This window comes from Caloenas nicobarica, chromosome 5 (genome assembly GCF_036013445.1).
Source record: "Caloenas nicobarica isolate bCalNic1 chromosome 5, bCalNic1.hap1, whole genome shotgun sequence".
In the NCBI taxonomy this organism is placed as follows: Eukaryota; Metazoa; Chordata; class Aves; order Columbiformes; family Columbidae; genus Caloenas; species Caloenas nicobarica.
In genome coordinates this window covers 63,335,170-63,345,804 of record NC_088249.1, presented here as the reverse complement: position 1 = coordinate 63,345,804, position 10,635 = coordinate 63,335,170, and the positions used below count along the sequence as shown (strand labels likewise).

General features: G+C 39.1%; 1 protein-coding gene across 1 annotated transcript in view; it reads left to right on the top strand.

Moving 5' to 3' along the window:
• The first annotated feature begins 4,545 nt into the window (after window positions 1–4,545).
• Window positions 4,546–10,635, top strand: part of LUZP2 (leucine zipper protein 2) — a 170,081-nt gene continuing 163,991 nt past the window's right edge. Inside the window, exon 1 of the mRNA XM_065636680.1 lies at window positions 4,546–4,607. Within this exon, the coding sequence (XP_065492752.1) occupies window positions 4,546–4,607 (62 nt within the window). The remainder of the gene's footprint in view (window positions 4,608–10,635) is intronic.

Sequence of the window (10,635 nt, the reverse complement as noted above, 5' to 3'; positions counted from 1 at the left end):
TGTACTTTAACAGCACGCCTATGTGGGCTACCTATATTTGCCAACAGTTCAAACGAGAATTTGAATTGGAAGCCTAACCTGTTAAAAGTAGGAGTAACAATGAGGTTAAATTTACTTAAATTTACTTCTTTTTTATTTTAATGAACTTGCTTCTGAATTGGCTGGTTCTTAGATTTAAAAGGGATTACCTCGAAAATCTCTTACAAAGTTCAAAATGACCTTCAAAGGGACCTCTGTAGCAGCTGTTACTCAACTCTGATGTTTAAGCCATAATTCCAGCACTGTGGTAATTGGAATACTTATAAAAGTATCCTGTCTCACACGAAATACATACTTCTAAATGAAAGTGAAATATAGACTCCTGAAGAAGACACTGCTAGAAACTCTTCCACACTTTTTGCACACATTTGTCACTCGTGACCCTTCCTTTGCTGTGCAACCAAGTCTCCAAGGCTGCACTATTCAGAACAAGTAGATTCCCACAGGGCTTATAAAAGCCCGCGTATTGAAGATTGAGTTGGGAATCAGTCACCCCAAACCTATTATCTCACCAAGTGGTGTTGTTAATGTGTCAGGTTTCAATCAAGAGAAGTAATAAGCCGCATGCATTAATTCTATGTATGTGTTTGCGCTGATTGTGTTTGTACATGTGGATATGAAATATTAGTCCCAGTATATTGAAATACTTCACCCTGAGACATAAGCTTTGCCTTCCTGTTTTGGTAAGAGTATTTTGCACTTAGGTAGATCAACGGATTTGCTAAGAGTTTGTTTAAACCAAGGAACATTTCCAAAGGCAGAGAAACTCTGCCGGGGGAGATGGAATGAGAAGATGGAGGGGCAAAAGCAGGACGAAACTTAGGAAAAATAATGTTGAATCTATTTTTTGAAGTTAAAGTGAAATCTTTCTTTGAGGAGGGAGAGGAATGGGAATTGGAGCTAAAGAAGTGTCTCCTGTAAGTCACTTGTCCCTTCTGCTCCTGCTCAACCAGGGCTGTTGTCTCAGAGCTGCGCTCACACACATCTTGCATCACGGAGGAATGCAACATATGTATTCAATAGCTCACAATGCTTCTCCTTAAGAAAAGAGTACTGATTTCTATGTTTTTGCACTTCCTCCTTTATTTAAGATGCCATTTATCATACAGTATTTCCGAGATTTTATATTATTACTCAGGAGCTCAGTGTGTCTAGCTAGTCTTTTTAAGACATAGAAATGCATTATGTTGTGTAGAGTGTAAAAAATGTATCAAGTTACTGTTCTAGTTATCTTAAATGGTGATTCAGTTCAACAAAAACATATATACATGTGAATGTACGTGTATTCACACACACATATATATAAAAACGTGTAGAAAGGCCAGCATTCCCTGCACTGCAGCAGTGATACATATCTACATCATACCTTAGTCTGCTTCACAGAGTTGGACATGAAATTTTCACACATGAAAATTTACAAATTGCATTTGTAAATCACCCTGAAATAAAATGCATTACATTTTTTCCAACGGTTGTGCCTTTATTCTTCTGAAAGTCTTTTGTGCAAAGTGTTGCGAAGGCTTCAACATTTAGAATTTTAATATTCAACAGCAAGATACATGAATGGTCTGTTTCGATAAGTGTATTTATAGAAATATCTCTCTATTAACACATATGCATTCAAAATAACTGAATATAATATATGCCATCACTCCATGATTCCTTCTTTTGTACTACCATTATTTCCAAAGAATGGAAATAAAATTAGGACTCCTGCTATAGTAGTTACTACATAAATACAGGCATGAGTGGATGTCTTTCTGCTCATGCTGTATTTTGCAAAGGAAGGCAGTTCATCTATTTTCCTCTCTAAAATAGGCAATGATATTCTTGAACTATCAGTGTAAATCTTGCCAGAACCTGTGTGACAACTAGTGTTTGAAATGCCTTAGAATTTTGCAGTTTTCCATGGTTTTATTCTTATTTATATTTTCTGTGTATGGCTATTTATAAAAGAGCATATGTAATCACCATTCTTCTGCTTCCTAAGCTAGGAGTAATTATTTATTTAATAAGACTGTCAATAAATTTGAGCCAAGAAAGGGAAAGCCTTTAATTATAGAAGGGAAAAGATATTTCTTAAGAGTTCTGCATGTCTAATGTATTTATACGGAATATTTCTGTCCAAGGTCTTTGAAGTTGTTATACATTAATATTTGATCTACCTTTAAGTGTATGCAGCACTAAACAAGTTGACTATACAGCCTAAGTCTAAGAAAATCTACAAACAATTCTTTCCTATTTTTTTGTATAAATATTATTCTTAAGATGCACATTACCCTGGTAAAACACGTCTCATCAAAACAAACAAAAAACCCAAACAACCTAAACCAAAACAAACCTCTAAACCCTTCAAAACAACAGAAAGCTCCAGATCAAGGTCAGTTGAGAGTCAGGGGGAAAAAGGATGCTTTTTTATGTCTTCAGGGAAACAATTTGAGCACAATCAAGTCTGACGAGTAGCATTTAAGATTAAGTGCCCAGTCCTTAACTGTAGAAATTTGCCTCTAAAAATGCAGCTTTTCCTTTTGTCCTACCTGCATTCACTCCTGGTCATTTTTCTCCACAATAATACAATTTTACCTGTGTGTATCTCAACATTTCGGGTTGCAAATGTGATATTGGGGTGATATAACACTATTATAGCTGCAGAGTACCGGTACTGGAGCCACCAAACCACTTGTGCAGATGTTCTCCCATGCAAGCATGGTAAAATCCTTTAGATGATAAACCCCAGACTTAGCAGTAGGCTTCTCTACTCCATCGCTGACAAAACAACGCAGGTAGTATCACAATTAAGAAATAATTCCTCAAGTTGCAGAATTTCCTCAGTTTTCTTAAGCTCACTCAGCATCATCAGGCAGAATTTTCTGCCTTGATAGACCAGTGTGTTCCCCCAAATTCCACCCTGTTTGTGTGCACATTAAAGGAAAATGGAAGTATTGGATGTGGGTACGTGACTGTGAGAAGCCTGGGAAGGTTGGCTTTTTCTGGAAGAGAAAATGACAAGCTGACTGCACTTTTTATGACCTTTTTACTACTCTATCATAAGTATCCATGGTAACATGACTGTTTCTTTCATGCTGGTATGTAGCATCAAAATAACAATAAACGCTGATTTAAATTAATGTGATTGAATAGCACTTGCTGCCAGGTGTGCTGAAAAAAGATACCAGAGTTGGGACACAAGGAAGAAGAGTCAGAAATATATTATTTTATTCCTTTTTGGCTACATACATTGCTTTTTCTTCCTCTTCTCTCCGCTCCCTCTCACTTTCTTACTGAAGAATGTAAACAAGAATTTAATGTATTAATTGTATTTGTATGCCATGTGAATGTCTTATTAAGGGTTGATACTAATTTCAAAAAGGTTTCCATTCATTTCAAACAGTGAATTTCTATTTGCTTTGATAGGCTGCAAAATTGCTCCTTACTAAATGAATGAATACTATGACACACCAGCTTAAACTGTAGAAACTTTTATTTTATGCATGTAATGTATAACGTAGTTTCTGGATGCCTTTCATATAAGCAGACAAGCACATAGATAACCAAAACTTCTTCTTGCAATGATCACACATCATTCACTTGTAGATAACTCTTTTTTTTGTATTGCGTAAAAGGTAATTCTTGGTTAAATGGTATATTTTCATGTGATTTGCCATCAGATGAGCTTCACTTGTCGCAAGGTAGAGAATACTTCGATTCTGTAAACATCTTTAACCAACGCTCACTTATTTAAATCAATATTAAGATCAGGTGAAACACAAACACGGAAAGTGGGTAAACAGTCTTAATTGCTCTGAAGGTCTTCTCAGTTGCTTCAGGTGATGAAGGGCTTTTGGGGATGACATCAATGTTTCAAAACACTGTTCTGGAAGCTATTGTCTGCACTTACCTTCAGCTGAATGTGGGGCAGGGCTGAACGAACCCCTAATTGAAATAATAACTTGTGAACTGGCAGAAATGACAGCTTTCCAGAGGCGGTGGCAGGCTGACCTGCAACTTGCATCATCTACTTTGTCTAGATGCACTTCGAAGAAGGATGCTAATTACAGAACGTTGTTGGTGGTTTCATTGTAGTGTTATTATTCTTTTTCTCCGGGCAGGATTTCGCAGCGATGCTGTAACCTCGGAGCGCAGCTCCAGGCGCCCCCTGCCCATCCCGCCCCCGGGGCGGGGGGACCCGCGCACCCGCCGGGCCGGGGCCGGGGCCGGGGCCGGGGCCGGCAGGAGGAGGCGGGTCGGGGCCGGGCGGGCTCTGTGTTGGCAGCGGCGGCAGCGGCAGCAGCAGCTCGTTGTGCTTCGTGACATCACTCCTGGAGCTCCCATCCCACTCGGAGCTCCTTTCCTCACTCGTTCCAGCGGTCTGTCTGCTCCGGAGGAGCTCGGAGCCTTCCCGAGAGAGGCGAGCTCGGGAGCTGCTGGAGGAAGATTCGGAGGGAGGAAGGAAGAGTCGGTGCGAGGGAGATAGTAAGGAAGGGAACGCACCAGAGCAGCTCCAGGATGAGATTCCTCTCTGCTTATTACTTGCTGCCTCTCTTTCCTGCACTGGTCTTCAGCGCTAGGTGAGTACCGAGAGCTATTTTGCTCGGAGTTCCCTTGTTTGCTCTTTTACATTCAGTACTTCCAGTAGAAATAATCCAGATTTCAGCTTTTACTGGGGTGGTAAGTTTAGAGCAGATATCTTCTCCGATTCCTATCTCTCCTCCTTCCAGTCCTCGGAAAGATACTGAGTTTTGCCTTGGTGTTTTTAGGCTTTTTTTTTTTTTTTTGTTTAATGATGTAGAAGGGCTGCTCCGGTGTAAGTTGAACCACAGCTCATGTGATGTAGCAAGACAGTAACAAATACAAGCTTTATACATACAGTAGTAATAGCAGATGGACTCAGTTTCATTGGAAATGAGGAAGCCAAACAGCTGAAACTGAGAACCTGCTGATGTTTTTCCCTTACAGAGTGCAAAAATATAAACACTTAAACAATCTCATCTCGGTTTAGGTTTTTATATCTGAACATAGACCTAGGGCTTTTTTGCTGTGAAATGCAGGTGAGGTGTTGCAGTGTTATCGCAATGCCAGGAAACATGTTAAAAAGTTGCTGCAATCTAGAAACACTCCTTTCTGTACAAGTATAATAAATCACTGAGAAAACGGGATTAAAAAAAGAATCTGTTGCAGCTCAAAAATGAGACCTGTTCTGACCATGTAGTGTTGTAATAAGATAACGTATATTGCTCCATTGCTCAGAGATAGTGTATTGTCCATGCTGTAGACATAGCATGTTCAGCAAAGAAAAGATAAGGCTGAGACGCTCTATCCCGTTGTCTTGGTGTACACAGATGGAAAGTTAATGCCGGGTACACAGCAGATCTGTTGTAATGACATTGCTCTCAGTGCAGGCTTCTTAACTTTCAGTTTCTTATCAGAAAATCAAGCTCAAATTTGAATGTGGTATTTCTCTCCTGTGTTAGAAGTTTATAGGGTACTTATTATAAGTCTGTAAAGCATGTTATCAGAGGATATGTGTACATATATTTATCAGGGAAATGTGCCTTTCCCCTTATTCTTGGTCTGCTCCTGTAAAATGAGCATTGAAGAAGCTTTCTGCAGAAAGCACTGCATGTTTTAAGCTTTAAATGCCCACTGGGAATTGAAATAAATAAATAAAGGTATACCTGCTAAGTACTCAAAGTCAGGTCCAGCAGGAGCGCATGTCTGTACATACTGGAACACAGACAAGTGATCACTGTGAAAATCCCTGAGTGGGAAAAGACCCGAATGCAGGGAGAAATTGAGAATATCAAATGCTTCCATTATTCAGTTACTTCAGTCCTTTGGAGGGGCTTGTTATTGTCGAGGGAAGTGGGTACTTTTTGTAGCACTTTTGATTTAGGGACTCTGCGGTGCCAGTCCATACGAACCATTCCAATGCTCTTCGAAATATAACACTTAGAGGGAAATTGTGGTATGTTGTGATTCAATAATTATTCCTCTGATTTAATAAGTGGTCTAAGGGAACATGCACTAGTAGTCAAGTGTGAAAGTTCTTATCAATTCTGATTAGTAATTTTACACACAGAGTGATACAATCCTTGCGAACTCTTATGCCAGAGTTAAAAAAGGGGAGAAAGCACCAAGACAGCTTTTGTAGATGCAGGTTTGAATTTTGTATGTGCTTGTGCAGGTTAAACTGTAGTGAAGGAGATGTGGAAAACTATTCTAAATTTTTGTATTTGATTGTTTTTATAAAGTGTCTTAAAAATGACCTGAACATTCAGGAGACTAAGCTGGAACAAAGTATCTAGTGTAAAGCCCTAAAAGTAGGTGCCTTATCTTCTTGAGAAGATATTACCTGTATGAAAAATGAACTGTAGCTCATTCTTGATGATTGTGAAGAAATTCAAGTTCCTCCCCACCTTTCAAAAAATAATTGGGCAGAATATGAAGAAGTGGAAGTTGGCATATGAATACTGAATATGGAGATGTTGGAGTTGTCATGTGAATACTAATTATGAACAGTATGACTCTGAGGAGTGGATATACTCTCATAAGTGTATAATTTTGTGGCACATGATGATATATGTTCTTATGTAATTGAGGGATGACAATGATCCATGCGAGAGAAATTCCAGTTAAAATTCCACTCAAGTGCCGTACGTGTTGCAAAGCGAAGTTTTGCTTTTGATAGCAGGTTGGTCCTCCTGTTAAAAAGGAGACTGAAACTCTGCTATAGAGTTGGAGATTTATAGAAGTCCTGGACTACTCTGTTCAGCAGTTGCTTTCAGTCACTTTATTTTTAACTGGTTGTGTGGAACATAGAGTAATTTTTCAACAGCACATGATGGAAGTTTAAAAAAATGATACAGTGCTATCAATATGCCATCTACTGGAAAGAAATTATGCTTTAATCTCCTTCAGCAGAAGGCAATTCTGCCTGTGGCAGCTAGTATTTCTTGAAAACATATGGTTAATTCATTGGTTGGACCCAAACAGAGTAGACTTGCAGAACTAGTTGTGTTTGCAAAAAGCAGGGTCTAATATCCTGCTGTGGGAAACTGCTTAGCTAAGGCAAAGCATAAACTGTGCGGAGCAGAAAGTTTTCCATCTTGAGGATTTATTTTTAAGTTTGTACAGAAGCACAGTATCTCCGTTTCATAAAGTGGTGCCGAAATCGCTGAGCACAGGACTTGCTGCAGAGGTGGACAGCTGCTGCTGTTTTGTTCCTTGTCATGTGGTGATGCCATCTTCTGTGTGTCATGTCATGGTGACAATTTTGGAAGACCTCAGCATGCCTTCAAGACCAATTATAAACAAATAGGAATTGATGAGTTCAACTGTGTTAACACAGCATGTTGTCTTTTCTTATTTTATAGCAGCGTTTAAAAAAATACAGCTACTATTTTTAAGATTGCATTCAATATTAGCTTTTGATTTTCAGAATTGTATGCAGCTAACTTCTCAGCATGGTCTAAAATCATATGCATGAACCAAACGCCTACCAAATTACAGAAAAGTGATGTTTTTGAAATGAACAATCTTTTCTGTATTACCTAAACTTGGTTTTGGTGCAATTTTGAGACACAATGATGACTCTTAATCCTATTACCAGTTGGTTGTATTGTCGAAGAGGTAACAAGATTGAGGTGTATTTACCTGTCCGGTTAGCTATGTATGTTTTGATGGAATAAGTAAAAATTACAGCTCTAAAATCAGTCCCATTAAAAGGGATACAAATTTTTGAAGGTGAAATTAACCTGGTAAAGCTATTCTGACACTGGTGTTTTCCTGTCTACTTTTATATTTCCTTGGACTGCTTGGTGTGGGCAGATCTAACGAGATGGTTTTGTACATATTCTTTTCTCATCGTACAGTGGAGAGACCTTCTTCAGAAATGAGTCCCACTGCACTGAGTGCTCAGTGAGTGCACGTAGTGTACAATAGGCTCAGGGTCTGATTCTGCAGCTGCCTGGGTGCTTTTGTGTCCCCAGACACCTGAACATTCCAACTAGAAAACTTTGTAGAAGGGAATGCTCGTATGAAGTCAGTCATTGGCGCCAGCAACTAAGATCTGCAGTCCTGATTACCTTGTCTAATGACACTTGCTTTTAGCCAAAAGAAGAGTCTTCTGAACGTTAATTCAACATTACTACTGAATGGCTGGATACTTTAATCTCCACTCAACAAAATATTTTCTTGGCCAAATGGCAAAAATTTGACTCAGTAGCAACTTGATGTGGAACAAAGCTTTCCTTTTCTTCTGTGATGGCAAATTCTTTTTTGTCCATGTATGAAATGTGTCAAAGATGCAAGACGTTGAATAATTTGGTTGAAATAGAATGCTTTATAGCAGAGAACAGGGTGATAAACCAAACAAGATACACTTTAATGACAACAATAATATTGCTACTACAGCAACTCATTAAATGGATGTGCAAACAACAGGGCTGTAAAAGGCAGAACTTCTAGTATTTTAATGGCAGAGAAATGGCTGGTGGTCATTCTTTTCTAAAAAGTGCAGTTCTCTGTCAATCTTACTACACTGAGGTTAGAAAGCAATCTGTAAGTCATTGGCTTGAGAAGAATGCTACCTCTGTGTTTTATAGCAGCATAAAAATAGCGTGCTCATTTTCGGGAGGTGGATGTTGCTCAACGAAGGTATGGGTGTTGATCTAGTGTATGTCCATTGTTGGAAGTGATAGAAATATAATGAACTTGCTTAATTTATTAAACACGAGATCATGATTTCAATGCTTGCTTCTTTCCCCGATGTATTTTCAAGGTCGACTGGGTTTTTTTAGTTTGTTTGTTGGTTTAGGTAATTATTTTTAAGGAATATGAAAAATACTATTATCTTTCCCAAATCTTGGATAATGGTGTGTGAAGGACTCAGTCTGAGACTTGAGGAAAGATAATGGGAAATATCTTTGTGACAGGACAAGATGAAATGGCTTCAAGTTGCGTCAGGGGAGGTTTAGATTGGATATTAGGAAAAAATTCTTCCCGAAAAGGGTTATCAGGCATTGGAACACGCTGCCCAGGGCGGTGGTGGAGTCACCATCCCTGGAGATATTTAAAAGGCATTTAGACGAGGTTCTTAGGGACAGGGTTTAGTGCTAGAGTTAGGTTATGGTTGTACTCGATGATCCTGAGGGTCTTTTCCAACTGAAAGGATTCTATGATTCTATTATTACAATGGGGTTAGGGAGGAGAACGTTGAAAATCCTTGTTTCTGGTTCTTAAGTTTTTTCCCATCTTAGAAACACCATTTCGTCTATGATCAAAGTAACTGTTTATCATTTAGACTCATCTGAGAGTAGAGGGAACCCTGGTCCTTCCGAGACTTGGAGGTGGAAGAACAAGGCTCTGTGTGCGCTGCTGCCCTGGGCTGGAGCCCCAGCACCGTTGGGTGCTCCAGCAGGCAGCCAAAAGCTGTTCTCACTTCTGAGACCTCAAGCAGCATCCTTCCTTTTCCCCATGACTGAGGGGGAATTCTGCAGAATGGTAGCAGACTTCATTAGCCAAAAAAGATGGTGCATTTTTGCTGTCGGTTTGGTGGATAACGGAGACTGTCTTAATACTGTGCTTTCCAAATTCTTCTAGAAGTGCAGGGACATTAATTCAACCATTTGTCTCTTGCTTAGAATTCCTTGCACAGTTACTTTTGCTGTCTGAGTTTTCTGGGCCGTGAAAGCTTTCTGATTTCTATCAATGTGGATGATGATGCATGTTTGGTTAATGGCTTGTAAGGACTTAACGTTTGAGGTACAGAAGTGGCATTTAGCATATGGCTTGCGACCTTACTATACCTGAAGAAGCTATAAGCTTTGTTGTAAACTGTGTTTAAACATAATGGGACAAATTTACTAGTGTCACAGCTCCATTATTTCAAGGAATGTATTTAGCTTGATGGCTTTATTTTGATGACTTATAAGTAAGTGCCTAATAAAGCAAACTAGAAGCTACTAGGTGAAACAAAAGTTTTTCTTTCTTCAGAGAGAAAAGTTCTGAGCTCCAGTGATGTATTTAAAAAGAACAAAAAACCAAACAACCACCACTTCCCCAAACAAATAAAAAACCCCACCAAACCAAACAAAAAATAAAGTCAACAAACAAACCAACCAAACCAAAGCACCAGATGTGTGGGCAGGAGGAGCTACTTCTACTTCTCCCCCGTGCACGAAGCAGAAAAGTAGAAAAGTAAACCAGAACCTGCTGTGAGTGGACTTTTTTGGCATCAGAATGACATTGCTTAAAGCTAATTAGGGAATCCCTGTACTTCAACTGCACTATATATGCATATAGGAATACGTGTGTGAATATACACATATATTCTTAATGCTAGGCTCATATAATAGACTTGCTTCTCCTTGTTTGCAGCCCTTCTGTAATAGGGCAGCCACATGTCTATTCTGCCTGTTTGTCTTGTACTTGCAGAAGGGAAGAGACCTTTTTTTTTTTTTTGTTTTTGGTCAAAAGTTTTAAATTTTATGGGATTTTCTGCTGTTATGACAGGGCTAATTTTTGGTTAAGATTGATGCCCTTGGAAGTGGTACGCCTGCTATGTTATCGTATTATCTGGGCTAAAACGTTCAAAAG